The sequence below is a fragment of the Silurus aristotelis genome (genome assembly GCF_946808225.1).
Source record: "Silurus aristotelis genome assembly, chromosome: 6".
NCBI lineage: Eukaryota > Metazoa > Chordata > Actinopteri > Siluriformes > Siluridae > Silurus > Silurus aristotelis.
In genome coordinates, this window is record NC_139579.1 from 6069654 (window position 1) to 6094235 (window position 24582).

At 36.1% G+C, this 24582-nt stretch overlaps 1 protein-coding gene across 8 annotated transcripts in view; it reads right to left on the minus strand.

The window, feature by feature from the left end:
• The window catches only part of fam131ba (family with sequence similarity 131 member Ba), a 42510-nt gene extending 19838 nt beyond the window's left edge, over nucleotides 1–22672 (minus strand). For 3 of the 8 annotated variants that reach the window (XM_083544364.1, XM_083544360.1, XM_083544363.1), the window contains exons 1-2: nucleotides 22431–22646; nucleotides 4365–4402 (exon numbers count right to left, since the gene is read on the minus strand). Coding sequence is in view for 4 of the 8 variants with exons in the window: in XM_083544360.1 (XP_083400486.1) it covers nucleotides 4365–4402; nucleotides 22431–22458 (66 nt within the window). In the remaining 4 variants the exon portion in view is untranslated. Of the gene's footprint in view, nucleotides 1–4364; nucleotides 4403–22430 lie in introns of those variants that run through there. The other 5 variants (XM_083544359.1, XM_083544361.1, XM_083544357.1 and 2 more) reach the window with 4 other exon arrangements.
• Between the last annotated feature and the right edge of the window lie 1910 nt (nucleotides 22673–24582).

Below are 24582 nucleotides of genomic sequence, written 5' to 3' on the forward strand. Positions count from 1 at the left end.
AATATCAGTTGTTATGTATTAATTACACCCAAAGCCCCAAAAAAACACACCCCTGTTAGCAGAAGCAGCCAGAGCTAAATGTAGGATGGATTCATAGCTGTTGACATGCAAATGTAATTTACTTTTAACATGCAGCTGACCTTCTAGATCAGATTCTCAATGATCATGATTTAGAATGTTAACACGTTTCACACCTGCTGTCAAAAATATCACAAAGGCAATTCTCTTACTTTTCTCTTTACTGCACCCACCCAGGTGGGTTGCAAAACAGCTAGCAATGATTTAATGTTGAAAAGTTTGATGTTCATATTCAGACTTAAGGAATGAAAAATATCTCAGACATAGCCTAAGGTTTAGGGCTGGTTTATACTCCTGCTTAGATATTCATCAACTTTCCTTCAGGCAAAAGCTTGCTTAGTGGGGCTTGGAGGTGAGTCTTCTGTTTGCCTAGTTTTGTTGTGATGAGATATTGTACCTCTTCTTATTCAAGTTAATATTGGGGTTTAAAAGTGAAATTCTTTAATCTGATTTCAAACGGTATCGCTTCAATAGAGCACAAAACATTCGAAAAGCACCGGGGACATGAGACATAAAAATACAAAGTAACTCTAAAACATAACATGCATGTTCCTGCATAATTCTATTTGATATACATAAAGTCATATGGTTAAGAATGGAGTCAAAAGGTACAAAATAAAATAAAATGTTCAGCATTCTGCAAAATAATAGGGCAAAAACTCATTTATAGCACCAATTTGACATTTTAGCTATAACAAATGATCTTATCTTTTACATTACATTTACATGTGTGTTGTTTTGAAGTACTGCAGTATCTGTTTTCTGTCCTGAGAGAGAAGAGAGGGTCTTTGCAGCAGTAAAGATGCATGGTCACAAACCTCTTATCAAAATGTAAATATTATTTTAACGACAGACCTTAAGATATTGACGTCTTAATTAAATTCCATAATTTTCATTATGGTCTGTCTCTCCTCATACATTAAGTAAAAGAACTTCCAAAATCAGGTTAACACCATTGGAGTGCTGGCTACTAACTGAAGTGCTACTAACTGAAAACCAATGCAAATAATCAAACAGAAACCCACCACTCAGCTGACCACCACCTCTGGGCGTGTTACATGCCATAACATGCATATTATATTACTATTATACATATTATATGATTTAATTATTCATTTAATTATCACATATATAATGAACATGTAACTAAACTCACCATAATGCAGAATTGGTGGGAGCTAAATTTATCAATGAATCGAAGAGTAGAAAGCTGGCACAGGAGGAAGTGGTATTTTCTTATTAATTTATTTATTAAACAAATTGCAGACAAGGAAAGTCAATTAAATGGATTTATATATATATATTTTTTTTTTTTACATTTCTGTGTGGGCCGGTAACGGACCCGGCCCAGTAGCTGAGGACCCCTGATATAGAGAAACGATGGGTCTAAGCATTTACAGAAAACAGTTTGTCTATTCATTCATTCATTCTTTCATTTTATCCCGCTTATCCGTAATTCGGGTCGCGGGGGCAGCAGTCTAAGCAGGCCCCCTCCTTCGACTGCTGCCCAATCCTCACAGCACCGTCCCTTACGGTCCCTCCTGCAGGTGGTGAGCCCACGGGAAGACAGTTTGTCTAGTAAACTTTAAATGGGTACATTTTTGAAAGGCAGCACTCCTCAGCCTCAGTGATTCCATAAACGAGAATCAGAGAGAGAGAGAGAAATGAAAAAAGGGCAACTTTTTAGATCAATTACCCAAAGCATTGCCATAACTCAATAATTATAAAACTCCAAATAAATCTCTGCAAAAAAAATACACATTTACATTAATGGTATTTGGCAGATTCCAGAGTGACCTATTTATGAAAGAGACAGTTATCTCATTTATACCGTACATCTAAGCATTTGAGGGTTAAGGGTCTTGCTCATGGGCCCATGAGCTTAGTGGTGCTGGGATTTGAACTAATGACACTGAGCATCCGATCAACCTTTAAGAGCTTGTGTCATTTTTATATTAATATGAATTCAATTTGCTTCATCAGTGCATATAACACACACACACACACACACACACACACACACACACACACACACACACACACACACACACACTCACACTCACACACACATAGTTTAACTAACATAATGAAATTCATAGCAGCAGTTTGAAAAGGGATTAGCACACAAAATGTCTGATTATTAGCCAACTCTGTATGAGTATTCTAACGACATTGGAGTGCCACTGCCATGAGACAGGAAAAGAAAGGAGGTGGTGAAGTGGAACAATTGATGAGGTTATGTCTCCAAGGATAGAAAGCCAGTTATACGACTAGACTGTAGATAAAGGAGGCCCCCTGGAGGCAAACTCCTTTGGCCTTTGTGAGAAACTTAATACTCTCATGCTCAGTGAGTAATATTGTGCTATCTATCACCTGGCTAGAATAAATTCCCTACTTGTTAGCACTATAAATATAGTACAGCATGCAACTGTTGAGTTTGAGTACATCAAGTTAGAATCAGAAATATCAGAGCTCGAAGCAAAATCAGGTCATACTGTTTGTTTATTCAGAGATTTGATCATTTGTACAATTGTACAATTCGATTACATATTGTTTTTAAAACATTTTGACTAATAATAAAAAATTAAGTGTAATCTCATTTGCATAATGTTAATGAGAGACTTTAGAATAGGATTTGTTAAAGTTTATATTTAATTTGTCGAATCTTATAAAGGAAATATCTTCTAAGCAGTTCTTCCGGAAATGTTGACCACTGCACTTGCTTCTGAATTGTCAAATAATCTCCTTTCATACTAAAATTTTTTCTCTACTGTTAGACACTGTTTTTTGCCTGTAACCATCATGTAGTTCACTGTATATCGACATTTTTAGGACATCTGATTTTTAGGACATCTGAAACTGTTACCACAAAGTCGGAGGGCCACAATTTTATAGAATGTTTCTGGATGCAGTAGAATTGACTTTTCTCTTCGTTTGAACTAGAAGACCCAAACCTGGTCCGTCATGACAATACCCCATGAAGATTTGGTTTGCATGGGTTGCAGCAAAAGATCTTGAGTGGTTTGAACTCGGACCTAAACCTTATTGAAATGAAGTGGAATGCTGACTGCACCATAGGCTTTCTTCCTCATCCTGCATCAGTACCTGACTTTAATTACACCCTTGTGGCTGAATGATCACAAATCTCCACAAGCACACTCCAAAATATAGTTAAACCTCTGCACAGAAGGTTATTATAACAGCAAATGGGGACTGAGTGTAGAATGGGATTTTCTAAAAGCACAAAGTAAGTGGATGGATGGATGTGGATGGATGGATGGATGGATGGATGGATGGATGGATGGATGGATGGATGGATGGATGGATAGATAGATAGATAGATAGATAGATAGATAGATAGATAGATAGATAGATAGATAGATAGATAGATAGATAGATAGATAGATAGATAGATAGATAGACATAGTTGCCACTGGCTTGCTTATTAGGGATTAACTTAAAATGATAAGGAACAAACTTATAGGCACTAAACTTTCAGATTGTTTTATAAAACTTTATAATCTCTTTGTCTCTGTAAATCTGCTTTAAAACGATGTTTATCCTGAAAAGCACTATACAAACAAAACTGAACTTAAATTGAATTGAATTAAATTAAATTGGATATACTGTGTTTATACTAACAGCTCAGAATGTAAATGAATTAACAGCATATAACTGATTCCAATAAGTTTTAAGAAGCATGCAGGGTGCATGGGGACCTTTGGATTGAGGACATGGGGGTGGTGGCATAAAGAACACAAATACTTCAAAAAGTACAAAAAAAAAGGTTATAATAAATACATTGACAACGCACTAAGTATCAACAAGGTGAAGATGAAGATGGCAGTACCATACTGAGACTGTGAAATTCTGAGAAACCTTCTGGATGGTGAAAGGGAATATAGAGACCTTGTGTGTGAATTGTCTTCATATTGTTTATTTATTTATGACCAATATATAAAAAAGACAGACAGAGAGAGAGAGAGAGAGAGAGAGAGAGAGAGAGAGAGAGAGATATAAAGAGAAAGAGAGAGAGATAGAGAGAGAGAGAGAGAGAGAGAGAGAGAGAGAGAGAGATAAAGAGAAAGAGAGAGATAGAGAGAGAGAGAGAGAGAGAGAGAGAGAGAGAGAGATATGATTGTATACAAGTTAAATTGTACGATTCAGTAACTGCATTAAGATAGACCATAACATGTCAAAGGTTATCTTTACCATGCCTTAAATTTGACACACATTCTGTATCTGTGAAAGCTCTGTGAACGGAAATTGTATTCACTATTTCCTACCTGATCTCCATCTTTCCGAACAGGAATTGCTTCTGCCGCTGAAAAGAGAAAGAGAGAGTATAAAGCAATTAGACCTACTCAAATGCTCTGCCATCAGTTAAGCCGCTTTTTAGCTTCATAGAAAGACAAATCAGATGATAAATCACTAAAACTGCCAAAAGTGACATAATAAATGAATGGCGTTAACATCTGGGATCATCATTTATCATTCATATCATTTTCACGAAATACATGAACACGCAGTTTTTTCTTCTCTGTCAGATTTTAGGTTAAATGCTTTTGAATAAATAAATTCAATTATAAATGATCTAATAATGCTCTCTCCTCTCTAAAACAAATGGATGGTGCAAATAATCAGCCTCTTAGAAAAAAATCAACTCTTTGAAGACTCAATTATCAAATGTACAGAAAATGAGTTCATAAGAAGTAAAAGCACCACTGAGTGAATGTGACCCCACATATATAGATAGATAGATAGATAGATAGATAGATAGATAGATAGATAGATAGATAGATAGATAGATAGATAGATAGATAGATAGATAGATAGATAGATAGATAGATAGATAGATACACAGTCAGCTGTCAGCCAAGTAGACACTTCAGCTCCCCGCAGTTGCTTCAGCATACAAACATAGAGAACTCCCACTCCCAACACACACACTTTCTGTGCCCACGGGTGATACTATTATATGCACACTCTCACACACACACACACACACACACACACACACACACACACACACACACACACACACACACACACACACACATACTATTTAAGGGATGTTCGTTCACACACTTAATGCAAAGTAATTAATTCACTCGTGCTTCTGCTGCTAATGTTGACCAAGCTTTAGATCATTTGTATTGCCACTTTGTGTCTGACCAGTTTCTCTCAGTCTATGATATTAAACTGCCGACATTATTCCTGTCTGCCAATTGAATGTCTTGTGCCTATGTAACATTATTCTTTAAACACTAATTTGGATTATTTTTGCATGCCTAAATAATCTATAAACCTCCTCCTTGGTCTTCCTCTTTTCCTCCTTCCTGGTGGCTCCATCCTCAGCATTCTTCTACTGATATACCCCATGTTCCTCCTCTGCACATGTCCAAACCATCTCAATCTCACCTCCCTCACCTTGTCTCCAAAGCTGTCCCTCTAATAAACTAATTTCTAATCCTGTTCATCGTCGTCACTACCAACGAAAACCTCAACATCTTCAGATCTGCTACCTCCAGCTCCACCTCCTGTCTTTTACTCAATGAACTTCATATAGCACTAATCTTTTATATGTTACCATCTACAAGTACAGATGGCCTTTTTAACCTCTTAAATTTGAAACTAAGCCATCTTTTTTTCCCTTTTTTTATTATTTTCATTTATGTTTTAACCAAATCAATATGATCTTAATGACTCATATGTTGTAACTCTGTGATATAGTATACTGAGAATAGGATTATGTCCTTGCTGTGTGAAGAACTGCTCAGAATTCACACCAGTTTAAGACCAGACTCGACTAAATCAGAGCAGACACCAAACATCTCCCAGAGACAATGAGATCATGATCAGACCATTATTGCATTTCACTTACATTTTCTTTAATTCAAGCTTTGGGTGTACTTATTGAATTTCCCATACTTCGACCCAGCTGGTCTAGATTTCTGATTCATGTTGATTGTACAAAGAATGCCTTTAGAAGGGTGTAGAACTATGACTATGACTATATTAAAGGAATTTTACTGTAAATTGTCTCTCTGCACAAGAAGTTTCCCTCACATTTCCTCTAAACCCCATCATTATCATTTAATGATCTGTAGTTTTTTGATGGCTGGGTAGATCCCATTAATAAACAATTCAGCATCTGTAACGCCATCTAGTTTTAGCACTGTGAAATACAACACGTGTTTATATCTCATATTTGAGGTTACAGACTTTCACATCTTTCAACTAACTTATTTTGAACATTATTTGTCACCATTCTCATTTTGTTTCTCAAGTTGGTCCTCTTAAGATCCAAAAGTTACCACACTAAAGATTTCTGAACACTGAATCAAATAAAGGAGAACAAATTTATATTTTTACCATTTTATTTCCCTCATACTAATTAACCGGGGACAAAAATGCTTTCTTAGACTACTAAAAACAGGAGACTATGGCACAGTCAAGATTCAAACACATGATCGCTTGAAAAAATGGTTAAAGTCTTCCTGTTTTTGCAATAAGAAACAACCTGTTTCTAACATTCCAATCTCAACACCTACATCCAGCAGCTTTGAAAGGTAAAATACTGATATAAACTACTAAAACTAGATGTACAATGAGTTCTAAATTACATTACATGTACAGTATATTGCCACAAGCATGTGGAACACTGACCATCAGACACATAAGTTTGACACACAACTGTAAAATATATGCACAATATTAGAACGTAGCATTTAAGTTTCCCTTAAGTTCCATGAAAAATCGAGTGTCCTAAACAAAACCTTGACCTCATCCTTAATGAACTCCTGTGAGGTGAACTAGAACACCAACCTCCTCATTCAACTGAGGCTCTTGTAGACTAATAATCACAAATCTCAATAGTCATGTTAAAAAAAATCTAGTGGAAAGCCTTCCCAGAAGTGAGGAGCGTCATTAGAAAAGTATCAGAGTTATGGTTTAAACTTGTGTTGACTGCTTGAGAGGCAGGAGCTCTAGCAGTCTGACACAGGGGTGTGTTTGTTGTATATGTGAACCCAAAAGCAGAGACAAACTCTAAAATATAGGAAAATGTGTTGCTTTTTATTTAAAGTTTTAAGCAAAATATAAAAAAAAATATAAACTCAGGAAGGAAAAAAATTGAAAAAACTAAACTCCTCTGGAACTCTGAGGGAAAGAATATCATAAAGTCTTTCAGAGAAAATAGTGATGCAAAAAAACCAACAACTTACAAACAAGGACTTTCACAGGGCTACTTTGGAGACTTGGCAAAACAAACATAGGAAACAGACTACACAACTTCAAAAATCAAAGAAAAAGTCTGACCCTAAAGGGGAACTTAAATGCACAGCGGGCTAACAGGACTCGGGTGGAAACCAAATAGAAGGTGTTCTCATGCTTTTGGCTCAATAGTCACTCAAATGTCTAAAGCAGGGGTCACCAACGTGGTGCCCAGGTAGCCCGCAAGGACCACATGAGTAGCCCGTGGGTCTTTTCTAAAAATAGCTGTTTCCTACTTTGCTAAATCATTGTTGATAATTATTATGAGAAATCATTAACATGATCAGTGTCTTCACATAGATGAATATCATTAATTATTAATAATAACATATAATAAAAGGTAAATTGAGCAAATTTGTTATTTTAGATCAAACTGAAAACTGTGTGTATCAAACTGGTAGCCCTTCACATCAATGTTACCCAAGAAGTAGCTCAGTTTCAAAAAGGTTGATGACCCCTGGTTTAAAGCATTTGAGCAAAATACATTTTATTAGTAAGTATTAAAATGTATTAGGGTTTGTATTAGCATTAGTTCATTTCATTTAGGCTGTGGCAGTTTGAATGTCTCTGTGGTAAAACAAAAACAGCAGAAAGAGATGCTAGATTTGCCAAACCACTCATTCAGTTAATATACCAAGAGCGATTTACTTAGCTTGTGTGACTTCTTTTTATTATTCCTTGCATATAGTCATGCTGCGAGTGTCATATTTTTACGATAGACACTTTCATTTGCATCAAGAACAGTATGATCAACAACGTTTCTGTTCGTCATGCAATTATATGTAAAGCAAATGGTCTCATAGTCGTCATTGAGGTCTATAAAATAATTATTTCTGTCATCAAACTTTAAATATCTTTCATTATTGTCCTGGTGTCTGCCTGACTGATATTATTTAGGTGACTGAATAGTAATGAGTGGGATCAGATTCTTGGAGTCGTGGCTAGCGCCGAAAAATACCTAGCAAATGGTGTCAGAAGTGGTATCACAGATTGGTTATGTTTGTTTTGTCTTTCCTTTGGTTTGTGGTACTGCCCAGTATTCGAGGTTAGATGTAGTATATCGACACTCTAGTGGGGTAATAATGTGAACACATCCAATGCTGTAAGAAAAAGCAAAAAACTGCACCACTGTACCTTGTTTCTGCAAACATGCACATAGTGTCAAAAGCGCACTAAAATTGCTCAAGAGCTACAACAAAGATACACTTGTTTTTGCCAAGTATATTACTGGCACGAATTCAACAAAAGGAATGGCGCATATACTGCTGGGGTACGATCACACCGCACCACGCTGCATAACATGGCAACGATTCACAGATATATTAGCATGACTGGTTAGTTAGCTTCTGCAAAAAAAGCTTCCCTATTGTCGATGAGGATGGGCTAATACACAGTCCATGACTCATAGTCCTTGCCTGCTGCATGTGTATTTTAGCAAAAGGGAATGCTGATTATGAGGCATTTTGCTGTCTGTGGTGTTCCTCATTTGATCATGCCTGGCACTGCAAGTAAATTTGTGAACATGACATGTTCCACTCCACTCCACTTAAGAATTCCACTACAGTTAAACAGAAAAAATTGGGTTTGTCACTCCGATTGATAGGTGATGTTGTGTATGTGTTTTTGTGACAATGAACCTTACAGGATAAGCAAGAAAACAATTAACCAATCAATTAACAGGGAAATAACAATTAAGAAAATTAATAATTAAATTTCAGTTTCCTCACACCATTCACGAGCTTTACTGTCCTCTGTTTTTGCACATATCTACAAAAGATGTCTTCTTGCTGATTCATTTCTCACACAGCTGCTCTAAATGTGTGTGTGTGTGTGTGTGTGTGTGTGTGTGTGTGTGTGTGTGTGTGTGTGTGTGTGTGTGTGTCTTAATTGCTGGGCTCTTTTTCTGTAAGTACAGTGGAGCCTTTGAGCATTGGGGCCATTTCCACAATCAGTCTTTCCCACCCTGGAGAGAGAAGGAGAGCACACAGAATGTTGGTGTTGAGAAACGTACATGAACAAAGCAAACACTATGTGTTCTTTGTTCGTAGTTCTTTGTATAATTTAAAAGTATAATTTCTATAACTGCTGCATGCAATCTCATTGGCTTTTGTTCTGGTTTGGGCAAATATCCATGTTTATATGATTGACTGTCCGATAGATATACACCAACCAGGTATAATTTTATGGACACCGATCAGGCAGAACATTATCGCCACCTGCTTAATATTTTGTTGGTCTTTTTTTTTGGCTGCCAAAACAGTCCTGACCTTTTGAGCATTAACTTCTGCAGCAATTTGCCTTACAGGAGCTCGTCTGTTGGATCAGACCACACGGACCAGCATTCACTCCCCACATGCATCAATGAGACTTAGCTGCCTATAAACCTTGTCACCGGTTCACCACTGTTGATAGATAGATTGAGAGATTCTGACCACTGCAGACAGGAACAACCCACAAGAGCTGCAGTTTTGGAGATGCTCTGACCCAGTCATCTAGCCATCACAATTTAACCCTTGTCAAACGTACTCAAAAAATACGACTGCTGCTACTGGTTTTTGCACTGCATTGTGTTTGTTAGCATATACTCTCGTTTATAGTATTTATAGTTTTCTTTGCACAGTACTATATATTCAAAGTATACAGGAGGTTTACTGGTCGGCGCCATCTTGTGTTATGTGTATTGTCCCACACTGTCTTGTGTTGTGTGTCTGTCTGTACTGTTTTTCGTCTGCACTGTTTGCACTAGGTTGCACTCGAAGCACTTTATGTAGCTTTGTGTTGTGTTGTAGCTCTATGTTGTTGTTTAGTGTAGCACCAGGGTTCTGGAGGAACGTTGTCTCGTTTTTACTGAGTATTGTATACCACTGTGTATAGTAGAAATGACAATAAAAGCCTCTTGACTCGACTTGACTCTTGACTCAAATCCATTTTTCCAACATCAACTTTGAGGACAAAATGTTCACTTGTTAGCTTATGTATCTCACTCACTGACAGGTGCTATGATGGAAAGATAGTGTAATTCATTGTAACGGCTTTTATTGTTATGCCTTATCGGTGTGCATTGTTCTTTTATTGCAAAGCATCCTTGAGCTCGGGAAAGGTGCTATCTATATGTAACAATTATTATTATTATTATTATTGTTGTTGTTGTTGCTGTTATTATTATTATTCAAAATCAGGGTAAAATGATGCCAGCTATGTGGGGAAATACATTTTTGAAAAGTTGGATCGTTCTTCTGTATCTGAGCCTAATTGAATTGGATCCTTTGCATATTGCTGGGAACGCTAAGTTTAAAGCAGGAATGCACCCTGTAGTGTATTGCAAGGTACAATTTTTGGGTGAGGGAGATCAATAAGTTTGCTGTCAGCATTGTTGTTTTCTAAGAACAATGCACGCATGCTGGTGATTTATTTGACATTTACATAATGGGACATTTCACAACTGTTTCTGTACATTAAACATCGCTTTAGCTTTGCAGAACAGCATGCAGGAACAAAATGGGAACATATAGTGTTACCTAGAATGTGGAGGTGTCAAAGCAGGTCTTAATAAGAGCAAGTCCAAGGAGCTATTTTTACCCTTGGTCAACAAATTGAGGGAAACCAAAGTAAGTCTGGCTTGTAATAATGATAGAATTGGGCTGAATATAAAAGCAAAAGGACATAGAGGATTTATGAATTGAATAGAAAATGGGTGTTCCAATAAGCAGCACAAGTGACAATATAATAAGTTACATTAAATTTAATTTTTTTTTACATAGTTTTACATAATCTTGGCCAGTTCCTTGGCCATATAGACTATAGACAATATATAGTCAGGCTACCAACAGGAGGAAACAGCAATCACATGGGATATCCAAAGCCAACCAATCGCATCTTTACTGTATCACAGTTTGGATTCTAAAATAAGCATTATGCGTGAGCTCAAAGACAATCATAACTGACAATCTTTTTGTTGCGATTGACAAGAGACAGTAACTTTGCCATCACATCCCACACACAAAGAGGCACCCAAATCCAGTTTTTCTCTTTTGTACTATTGGACATGGATGACTGCGCTATTGTTAGGATTAGAACTTCCATGTGAGGGCAAACCTGGGATATGCCTAGAAAATCCAAACAGCAACTTGAGCTCAGGGCATGCCGGTTCATTGTGCTGCGGTTTAGTACGTAAACAGTACTGTTTAATTTATGCCACAGATGACCAGACCGTATTTTATGTAGGGGTTTTTTGTCCAGGCACAAGTCTTATCTGTCCGACTGCTATCACGTAATAAATGTTATTATTGGCAAGGCCTTTCATAATTATGGTATGTTATATAATAATAATAATAATAATAATAATAATAATAATAATAATAATAATAATAATAATAATAAAAATAATAATAATAATAATAATAATAATAATAATAATAATAGTAGTAATAATAGTAATCGCATACTAATACAAAAAAAAAAAAAAATTAATTTATTTAAAAAATGCAGACATTGGAAATTTCTTTTTTTCTGGAAATTTCTGGAAATGTTTTTTTTCTCAGGTCTTATCTGTCTGAATGCTATTACCTAAAAATGTTAATAGTGGCCAGGCCTTTCAGAATAACCCCTTATCTTGGAAGATATATCTTCAGATATAATTGCAATTATTATTATTTTGAAACTATTTTATACATTAGACATTTTGCTGGATTTGTCCTGATTCCGTTATCTAACAAATGTAAGACAATATCAATCACATAAAACTGTGATAAATATTATCATTTGAAGATCATTTTATGCCACTGATATGATGATAATATAATAACTTAGTAACACAAATACACCTTTTCTTAAAAAAAGAGCTTTCAATTATTAATTCAGCTTCACGCAGATAAAGACATTACTGATTGTGACTGGGTTTTATGAAACACAAGAACTATCCTTTTCTTCAATGTTAAAAAAAAACATTGTTAATGCTGTGTTAATATCTTGCATGCCATTTTTAAACAGTATGTTTTAATTAAAATTGGTGGTATTTATCAATACACTTTATTAAATAAAGTTTTGCCTTCAAATGTGTATTTTCATCTCCAATTTGACAAATATTAAAAATTCAAATGTTTCTTCAACAGCCCTAGAGCTGGCAGCAGGACAGAAGCAGCACAAATAGTAAAAATGTGGGTAGAATTCATACATTTGTAAACAAACAAACCTGCGAACATGAAGGGCAACATCAAGGTCAGGAATAATAATCAAGGTCATCTCTATACATCCTACTATAAGTTGATAATTATTGTGACTGGCCTAATAATGGCTTCTCCATGCAATCATGAAACAAGATTCATTATTGATTCATTTGGTGTTGTTCTGCAGGTAAAACGCACCAAAAGTGGACAGCTATCCTCATTATAGTCTTAGATTCCAGTTGTTCTGACAGGAGTGGAACCTGATCGAAGAATTGTCTATTACTGGTGTGGCACTTATTTCAAGATTTATTAGATGCTTTTCTGCTTTTTTTCTGTTGAAAAGAGTGATTTTTTGGGGGGATTTCCTGGCGTTTCAAACCAATCTGGCCATTTGTGTATATATATATATATATATATATATATATATATATATATATATATATATATATATATATATATATATATATATATATATATATATATATTAATTACATGATGATTGCAGCATCATTATTCACTGCTTAGTAATCCTGCAGCAGTAATAAACCCTTCAATAATTCACACTTGCACATGCTTTAGGCTCTTTACCAAATCCATTTGGCTACACTATTCGATTTAGTATAAATACCGCCTTCAAGACATAATGGGACATAGGTTTTAGCAACAACGAATGGAAAAAATGTTCTATTCAATGAAAAAAGAAGGATAAGAGGTCCTTCTTGCTAATAGAATAGAGGGATACATGCCTAATAACTACAAAGACTATTGAGTATGGGCTCAAATGTCTTGACTGTAGTCTTAGGTGTAGATCTCTAGTGAACAGACGGATCATGTTACTGGATGAATCATGGGGTCTGCAATTAGCTTTCCTAAACCTGTTTATTCTCTTGCAACAATTTAAATTTAGACATGCACCACCTCCCAGGTTTGCTTACTACTACTCATCTAATCATCATTGGAAACAATGGAAACAATAGCAGTTGGTAACCTAAAGCACAGTGGAAGAAGATGAGGCTTGTGGAGGAGTGTATTTTTTTGGCATTCTACTCAAGGAAGGTAATGCCTCTTATGTCTTGTTGGTTGTTATGAGACAGCACAACTCTTGCCGTTTTTCCGAGGTGTCCTCTTCAACCCTGAATGCTGATGACTGCTTATCAGTGAATCAGTGATTCTTAAGATGTTGTCCCATTCTCTTATCTGAATGAAATATTGAGAGCTCCATTAATCCAGCTTGCTGGATTTGGTGGACAAGATTTGTGTCGTTATGCCATGTCTATACCTGTGGCATTGTAAGATTGTAACCCGAAGCCAGTGTTTTGTTTTACCTATTCCACAAAAGCTATAGAGAAAGCTCAGCAATGCTTGAAATCTGATTTTCTCTGTCTCTGGATTTTCAAGTTGAGTCATACGGCAAAGAAGTGAGATGCAGGTGTCCCCTTGAGGGAAGTTTGCAGGCACTTCAAGGAAATACCCAACAACACTGGGGTATGAGTCACCAGCAAAGCTAGAGGACAAGGTGTGGAAGGTGCACTCAGATAACGCAGACACAGACAGTACCTTCTTTTTGTTCTAACAATCTGTTTCCTTAAATAAGGTGATCCAATTGTTTGTTCAAACTGGAGAAAGTCACAGTGGCCAAATGTAGAGTTCTTTTACTGGTAGAATATGCTATGTAGAAGACTATGTATAAAGTTGTGTAGTCAAAATAAGGAGATTAAGTGTTTTATGTAGTCTTGAGTGTAGAAAGTAATTAGTACTGTTTATGAAACATATTATTGATTCTGACTTTGTGTTTTATGGTAATTGTGAGAGCCAATGATATTGTGATATTTATTACACCAAATGTATATTGGGTTTGGAAACTATAAATTGAAGGTGTTATTTTTTATAATTTGGTCTGTGATGCATTGCTGATATTTCCTGTATTTATTTTTGTTTATCTATATTTCTATATCATTTCTTAGTGGCATGTTCAAAAGGCTTTCTTATCATTTGCAGGCCTCTAGAAATAAAACTTGTTAAGACGTTTAAGGTAATACATTAAAATGCATATCAGGTGTTTATGGATGTTGAATATGGGGATTAAAAGGATTCCATATATATATATATATATATATATATATATATATATATATATATATATATATATATATATATATATATATGTATTTTTGCATTTGTAATAAAAAAAACTTTTAACAGATTCATCAATGTTGTTTTTTTTTTACAATATAGGAACCTATTCTCTTGCATTATAGTTTCAAGGTGAAAAGGTTGAAAAGGTGAAAAGGGTAAGATAATAGAAAGGTAATCCAGCACCTTGTTTCTGTAGTAATAGTGATTGTGATGAACTTCCACCAATGCGTTTACTATAATTACTATAATGCTATACATTATTTACTTTTAATTAATACTAATACTATATACTGTGTGTGTTTGATGTGCACTAGATTCAACACTATTAGATAGGTATTAGGTGCAGTATTATAACATAGCATAATAATTGTATTGTTGTATTACAGCAGTTAACAAACACTTTTTCTTCACCAGAGATAAAACTGAATAGGGTTATGTTTATTTTGCTCTAATAGACACACAGAGCGCTACCAGATTTCTATACCCCCCATGTCTATTAACACACATTATGTGTTCCTGTGTGTGTACTTTTAAATATAGATTTGATATAAAACACACAGCAAATAATAAAAAACAGTGTGGTTTTAAATGAGTATTACAATATAGCTGAATAAGGTCCTAAGGAATATAAGGAATTATGTGACGCTACATGTGATGCTTTACACAACACTTTTCATGTAAATTGGCCTGAAGTGTAATAAACATATTTAAACCACAGTAGTGAATGTTAAACTGCAGGCTACATCTTTATCTCTCAACACAGTGAAGGTGTGTAGCTGGGGGTGATGTTGACATCCAGGAGGTTACAGGCTAAGGCCCCTTGTGCCTTACGAAGTCATTAGTTAGGGGTTCAAACCTCTTAAAAAAGTACTATCTATAGATGTATTCCACTATTACAAAAGATTTGCAAGGGTACAAAGCATAGTCAGAATCTACCAGAGCCTTTCAAAGACCAAATCGATTGTGTGTTATGGATTTAAATGCTTGTTAAAATGATCTAAAAGGGAGGTCGATGTAAGAAGTTATGTGATGCTATATATAAAACTTCAACTAGCCCATCTGGTGCAAATGACCCATAAGAGGTCTATATTTATTGTTAAACCAAACAAATTTAGTTTCATTTTAGGAATTTCTTTGTCTTTGCGAGGTGATATATTGGCTTAGCATTACATAACAGTATAGTATTAAAAATCTATACCAAGTTTGTTAGCACTTTCTTTTTATTTGGTGTACCACATTTATGATAGCAGTAATGTTGATGTACGTATTAGCATCCACAGGCCTTTACTAAGCTTTACCATGTATGAAATGTAAATGAGGATTCTGTATATACATATACAGTTTAATTGTCATTTTGTTTTATTATATGTACAGTATGTTGGGTGGGATTCAAAAACAATACAGTAATAAACCTGTTTAGACCGACAGGGACCAATAGCCTTTTTCTATGTTCTATATATCAGAGATGTCCATCTGAATTGTATAATAGGATTAAGGTCTTTCAGAATAAAAGCACTAGTAAAATAGTATAAAACAGTAATGTAATTGAAGATTCATGGAGTTACTTACCAATTCAATTACTATGAGAATCGATTTAGACTATAACTAATCTCAACAGTCTGCTACAATGGCTTAAGACTGCAGTTTTGCAGGAACAAAAGGCTATTCTTCTATAACAGTTCTGCATTTTAAGTGTCTATTACTGAACAGAACACCTCAACAATGATGGAACTGTAATGAATGGACATTCTGTGACACCAGATAAGGACGGGTTCCCTTTTGGGATCTGGTTTCCTATAAGGTTTCTTCCTCATGCCATCTCAGGGAGTTTTTCACTGGCTCGCTGATTAGGGATAAACTTATAAGGAACAAATTCCTCCATTCACAACAGACAACAAGCAACAAACATTTCAATGCCATAACCTCTTTATCTCTGTCAAGCTGCTCCAGGACAATGTCCAGTATTTAAAGCGCTATACAAATAAAGCTGAATTGAACTGAATTAAATTAATATGTGAGGGTGCAACTAGATCTGAATTAAGCATCAGTAAAAAATAGTTCTGAAGTTCTTTGACTGTGTAACCATTTGTTTTTTGTTCTCATCTTTCCTCATTCATTTTTAACACCTGTACACTCGGGATAAAGCCCAAGAAGGATAGAGTGGTCTAATGAGGCTCACATTTCTCACGTTTGACAAAGAGGTTAATCTGAAGTAGGCAGTTGAGCATTTATCGGACATGAGTTGCATCCGAAGTGAACAAATTGCTGGTAAAATCCTTGACTCCTTTTACTTGTTTAGAGGAAGCAGGTACTAAATAATGTTACTTGATCATTAATGTATTTGTAACTTTGTAGACAATATTGCATTCAACATCCTTTATTCTAAATAAAAAGACAGACAGACAGACAGACAGACAGAGATAGATAGATAGATAGATAGATAGATAGATAGATAGATAGATAGATAGATAGATAGATAGATAGATAGATAGATAGATAGATAGATAGATAGATAGACAGATAGACAGACAGATAGACAGACAGACAGACAGACAGACAGACAGACAGACAGACAGACAGACATACAGACAGACAGGTGGCAGGTATTAGCTTCAGCTGAAAAGCATGCTGACTGGATATTTTCCATCGTGTACTAGATAGATAGATAGATAGATAGATAGATAGATAGATAGATAGATAGACAGACAGACAGACAGACAGACAGACAGACAGACAGACAGACAGACAGACAGACAGACAGACAGACAGACAGACAAGTGGCAGGTATTATCTTCAGCTGAAAAGCATGCTGACTGGATATTTTCCATCGTGTACCAGAGGGATAGTAAAAATGCGCACCTGCAGTGTTTTATTGTTTTGTAGGGATGAAAAAATTGTCTGGCAGCATAGCTGACAGTCTTCAATCTGTGGTTCAATCTGTGTGGTACAACCTTGTTCAATCTGTGGTTTTTGAGTGTCATATATTTTCCTCAAATTTATCTAGGTGGGTTTCCTCTGGGTTGTCCAGTTTCCTTTCACCTCTCAAAAACATGCTGTTAGGTAAATCAGCACTAGGTATAAATGAGTGTGTGAATGTGTCTGTGCATATTGCCCTGCGGTGAACTACCTGATAGATTCTAGATTCATTGTAAATCTGACCAGTGTAAAATGACAATAAATGTTAAATCGTTAAGTAAGAGTGGCTTTTTTACCTCAGTAATGGGAAATGTTTCTCACTGACTCATTGTGATTGCTCTGCTCCACCAACTATAATTATCCCACCTTTCATTTGCTTACTTCTCTAGCACTAAGTGCAGAAACGGATGTCAACGATTAACATAAAGGCTGTCAGTACGCACTTTAATTTTAAGGTGCAGTGGGAACGGACATATTTAAATGCCAGGCCCATTCTCTTTTAAAGCATAAGCGACTTTTTCCAGCCCTTAGAAACAGTGCTTAAAAACATCACAAAAAGTTAAAGAAACTGTAGGTAAAACCTAAGGCATGACCCGAGTAAAAGCTTTTCCAATGATCAAAGACAATATATAATTTTCACCTTGGGTATAAATGGTGGGGGATCAAACATAACTGTCTACTGCATGAAAAGGCTCCTGCAGTCTCCAGGAGATCCTTCATATATCATAATTCATAGAGGGCAAGGCAAGGTTTTGAAGAGGATAGCTTCTGAGGAAATGGGCTTAACGGAAAATTCGACTGTGTGGATTCATGTGCATATTAAATTTCATATTAAATAAGATAGAAAACCGAAGTCATTTGCGAGAAAAAATACTACATTATATTTCAATATGTGAAGTATTCTGCAACAGACTTTTTCTCCTCTCTGGTACATTTTTATACTGGTTTAGTCCTATGTTCCACATTCCTCTTCAACATTGCTCAGTCCTTCACTCCCACCTTCCTGTGCTCTGACTCATTCTTTGCGGTCTCCTGTACTCTGTCTGTCAGTATTTCTCTCTCCTTTTTCACTCCCACTGGACTGTCTTAGATTTCTTCATGTTGGATCATTCACACAACAAAAGCATAACTATCTATCATAGTATTGAAGGTTGAAGACACTTGTAGAATGCTCCTGGTCCATTCCATCATATAGAACATTTTAAACTCTTATGTTTGTTTGCTTTGGGGTTTTTACATTTTTTCAATAAAGGCCATAGATTTGTACAATTTGTTTGTTTGGCTCATCATTTTGTTGAAAGCTCTATCTATAGCCAATCCTAAATCTTACAAAGAGAAAAAACAACTAGGCAGAATTATTCTAGTACTTAGAAGATTTTATGATGCCATTAGTCTTCACAAGAATCCCTGAACCACCAGCCACAAAACAACCCCAAACCATCAGTAACCATCCACCATGTATTTTTCCATGAGTCACAGATGCTTTTACATCCATGCAGTCCACATTTTCTCGACAAGCATACGTATGATATGGGTGACCAAAAGATATCAAAATAATAATGCAACACCTGCCACCAGTTGCACATGATAACACTTTATGAGATGCTCTTAAGAGCTCCATTGTTAAAGTCATCCACAATGCTGATGTATTTTTGTGTAAATTAACTTTTATGGAAGTTGGCAGATGCCCTTATCCGGACCGACATGAATTATTTCATCCGTACATTTGAGCAGTTGAGTCTTATGGACCTTGCCCAATGACCAGCTTGTTTGTGCTGAGATTTGAACTCACATCCTTTCAATCAGAGGTCCAAAGCCATAACTATTGGCCTACCACTTTCCTAATAACATATTATTTGCAATACCTTTATAGTTCATACATTTTGAGTGTCTAGATCAGGGGTCACCAACATGGTGCTCGCAGGCACCAGGTAGCCCGCAAGGACCACATGAGTAGCCCGCGGGCCTTTACTAAAAATAGCTGTTTCCTACCTTGTTAAATCATTGTTGATAATTATTATGAGAAATCATTAACATGATCAGTGTCTTCACATAGATGAATATCATTAATTGTAAATAATAACATATAATAAAAGGTAAATTGAGCAAATTTGTTATTTCAGATCAAACTGAAAACTGTGTGTATCAAACTGGTAGCCCTTCACATTAATCGGTACCCAAGAAGTAGCTCTCAGTTTCAAAAAGGTTGGTGACCCCTGGTCTAGATATATACAATTTCACAGCATTTCTTAGTTCAGCTCCTAATTCTGACAGATATACAGTACTAACATGGCTAAGCTGAATTGAATCTATTATCAGCAAAAAAACATTACTTATTTCATTCACCAACTTGTCCTCTTTACCTCTTGGCCCCTTAACAAGTTTCTGAACCCAATAACTGCTTAGTGTAATAAATTAGATAAATGTAAGTGGCTCTGGATAAGGGCATTTGCCAAATGCTATAAAAGTGAATGTAAACTCGAGTAACCAATTTTTCCTTCAGTCAACTCCATACACATTAACTTGAAGGGGAAATTTTGAGTTTCCAATTCACCTACCTTACATCCAAATGCCAAATGGTAAATTTCAGTTCTATTCAGTCAAAGTGTAACTTTGTAAGATTGTAAATTTCCGCGTTTACGTCAAACAATCAAAAAAGCATTTCACTGTATGTCATACTCTGTATGAATGTGTGACAAATTCAATTTCAATTTCAATTCAATACTTTCAATTAGAGAAATTCCAGACAAATATGCTGCATTCTATTGCCTAAAACAATAAGATAGTAACCTAAGCAAGTACACTTTTAACATTTATATCACATCTACAATTTGCAGGCCAAGCTGAAGAGATCCCAGCCTCTCTTTAGGCTACTTAACTTGTATTAACAATTTAAGGTTTTCCAATTCACCTACCGAACATTCAAACGCCAAATAGTAAATTTCAGTTCTATTCATTTAAAAATAACAATAAAACTGATACAGTGCAATGTATAGCAAACATAGATCAACCAAAATTAGAATCATTGATCAAGATCAATCCAATATATTCAAAAAGTAAACCTCACAAGAGCTTCCAGACAAATATGTGGCACGTTATTGTTAAGATTGTAACCTGAGCAAGTACACTTTTAACATTTTGCAGGCCAAACTGACACAATCCCAGCCTCTCTACAGGCTCTATTTCAAGTGTTGTTTTTTTTCTTTGCACTATTTCAAGTACTAATTAAAGATTAAAGCATTATGACTAAGCTGAGGACAATAAGCAAGAGATTTTTAATGACCTGATAGATGTGCTGGCAGCACAGCTTTTTAGCAAAATAGATTAGAATTTACTCTTCATGTTCCGTATGTAGAATGGTTTATATCTGATGTACACATGCTCTATATGGTAAAGTGGAAGCATAGTGGTTAAGGCATTGGGTTTTCTGACGATTGTGAGTTCTAATCCCAACCAGCAGCTAAACTCAAGCAGCCACTACTAGGCCCCTGAGCAAGGCCCTTAACCCTCATATCTGCTTAACTGTATAAATGAGATAAATGTAAATTGCTCTGGGTAAGGTGGTCTGCCAAATGCTGTAGATGTAATTATATATTTGAAGAAGACAATGTTTTGGAACAGACCAGACAGTGGACTGTTGTATGATAAGCACTTGACCCATATTCTACGCATCAAATCTCTTCTCTTCTCCTTCTCTCACTATAAACCAGATCCTAATTATAGCTCATCTTGCTAAATATGAGAGCCATGCTTCTCCTGGCAAACAGTAAACCCATTTACTGAAGTTTAGAGCTGAATGAGCAACTACACACACATTCACACCACAGCAACTCTCAGCAGTTTGTTCACGATGCCTTTCTATACGGGGCAAAAAAAACCCCGAAAACTGATGTACTTTGGCTTCAAGGGACAATAGATGAATCACTTCAATTTTCTTCTTTACTTTGCTACTTCTTCGCTCTAGGGTGTCACGTATACACCGCCCCTATTTCTCAGAAACAAAAACAGCACTTTGTCTGCAAGCTCCGCTTTAACGCTGACTCAATGACAATCAAAGGTCAAATATGGCGCCAATTGTTTCATTCCGGCTCAGGCAGTGGTCCAGGTTTGCTGTAATAGGTTCAGATCTTTGGACCGCAGCTGTGAACGTCCTTAAAGAATCAGCAGCACTAAATAGGAATGATTTATCCTGTTATCAAATCCTGTCCTCGAATTAGCTCTACTCATTTCAAGTGCTATTAGATAAAATGCAGGCATCACACACACACACCACACACACACACACAAGCATGCACAAACTCAATTGCACATAATGCAGGTCTCTAAATAAACTTGCTGGCATTTAGGCGAGCCTTTCGGTATGCCTTCAAACTCACGCATTCATGTACAATTCCTCTCCTCTCCCACTTGGGATCTCTTTTATGTCTTTTATTACTCCTTTTTTTTCAATCTTCCATGCCACAGTAGCCCATTAGGATTATCTTACATCTACTCTCCCGTCTTCCTTCTAGCCTCCATCACTGTCTCTAAAACACCAGCCCACCCCCGTCTCTGATTCGTGTGTGGCCGTTAACCTCTCGTCTGAACGCTCCTCCACCACCACCAACATCAGCACCACCTTTCAGTTCATCCGTTGTCCCCTGGCATCCCTTCAGGACAATTAGAAATCATAGTCTATCCTCAAAGACAAATAGCCTTCAACCAAAGGGTTTCCATAGAAACAATGACACTTTCCCTGCTCGGGGAGGAGTGTGCTTGTGTGTATGTCTGTGTGTGTGTGTGGTAGCATCATTCACTCCATCACCCCGGTCTTTTTTTTCAGCCTAATCAAAATGTAATGAAAACAGTAGAGGGTCTTACTGATAGTGCGAGAACCAATGCAGCCCATGATGTCTTAGTAAGGGCCGGCAAGTAACTGAAAAAGAGGTGCCTTGTCAGCAGACATCGCTCTCTTTCTTCTCCCGGTGTCTCTGTTGTCCTCTTCTCGGTGTCCCTCTCTCCCCCTCTCCCTCTCTCTCTCTTTCTCTCTCTCTCTTTCTTTCTCTGTCTCTCTGCAAGGCTGCATGCAAGTGTGTGCCTCTTTCACTCTCCCCGTCATCCATGTCTCCTCCCTCCCAGCACGCCCACCCAACCTCGCTCCCCCCTTTTTCCGTCTCTTACACACAAACACACACAAACACACACACACACACACACACACACACACACACACACACACACACACACACACACACACACAAACGCATGCACTTATCGCACACATGTCCAATAGTACGCTGTCAGATTTGAGACAATGGGGGAGTAAGATAAATCTTTGCTCCTAGTTAATGTATTTTGCTATTTTATTATATATATATATATATATATATATATATATATATATATATATATATATATATATATATATATATATATATATATATATATATATATATATATATATATTATACATAAACACCAAAAGTTTCATTTCCTCTTACCTACTTAAAATTTAAAACCAAACATATTAAACGCTAGTTTATTTATGTGCTATCGAAACCTGTAGCCCATGTTGCCTAACCCCAGTCATGGTACAAAGGAACTTAGCTGACAACCCATTTCTTCCTGACAATGCAGTCCATAATTTTCCACACCCCACACATTTCTTTCTTTCCATTTTTATTTTGCACCATTGCATTCTGCAGACTACGGACAACAACTGTCACTCTTCCTCTGTTATGTTCTCACACGGTGGGGGTGGGCTCTGTAACCTTGAACGCACCCAGTCATGTGCACACAGCATACAGATCTGAGTACTTCAGTGTGTGTGCCTACATGATTTTATTGCTTGCATGACAGAGGTCAGTGTGAGGACTAACGTGTTGATATATGTGTATGAAAGAGAGAGAAGGAAATAGAGGGAGAGGAGAGAAAACACTTAGTTCTATTACCGTATAATATTTTGAAAAATCTGCACTACCAGTAGTCCAGTGCTTTCACCTGTGCAGTAGAAAGGATTGTATTGTTTTTTCCCATGCCAAATTACATGATTTTACAAATTTTTTCCAACAATATAATAACAATAAATAAATACACACACACACACACACACATATATATATATGTATGTGTGTGTGTGTGTGTGTGTGTGTGTGTGTGTGTGTGTGTGTGTGCGCGCAGATGTACTTAATGCAATCCTTTTTACATGCAGAACATAGTTAAAATTTAAGTTCCCTGTGGAACGTATTAAGTGGCGGACCGTAAATTTGTTTAGTTCCCGCCTTGAACTTTGAGCACATTGATTATTATTACTATTATTACTATTATTATTATTATAATTATTATTATTATTAAACTTCAAAACATACACAGCAATGCCAGGGGTATAAAGAAGAAAAAAGTGTCACTGTGGTTACTCACTTCGTACTGAAAATAAGATTTGTGTACTGAACCGTGAATTTTGTGTACCGTTACACACCGGTATATTTGGGCTGTCAAAATGAATGCATTAACGCAAATCAATTTAATGGCACTAATTTTAATAACGTGTGATTAATGCAGTGCACATTTCTGTTTTAACAGTTTTATTCAAAATATAAATAAATAAATATATAAAAGTGGCGAAATTAAAACCTTCAAAGCAACACACATTTATTCACGACATCCTTTCTTTACTAGGATATACTGTATATAAAAAATTATAATAATAATACAAAAAATTATTTTAGCACCAAACATTTGTTTTACAGATGCGCCAAGTCTTACATTAAGATCCAAAATCCACTATTATTCACACATCCGGCAATTAAAACCGCCCGTGTGGAAACATCGGAAAAGTTCAGTTTGGTGTCCTGATGATTTACGTAATTAAAAAAAATAATAATTACTTTAAACATTTACAAAAATACTTTGTCTTCATGCTCTGTGTTGATTCTGATTTCACTAACAAGAAACATACATTTGCATAAAGCATCCATATTTGTCATATTTCCATGTTGATTAGAGAATTAACATTTTTTTTAAATTGTTTACA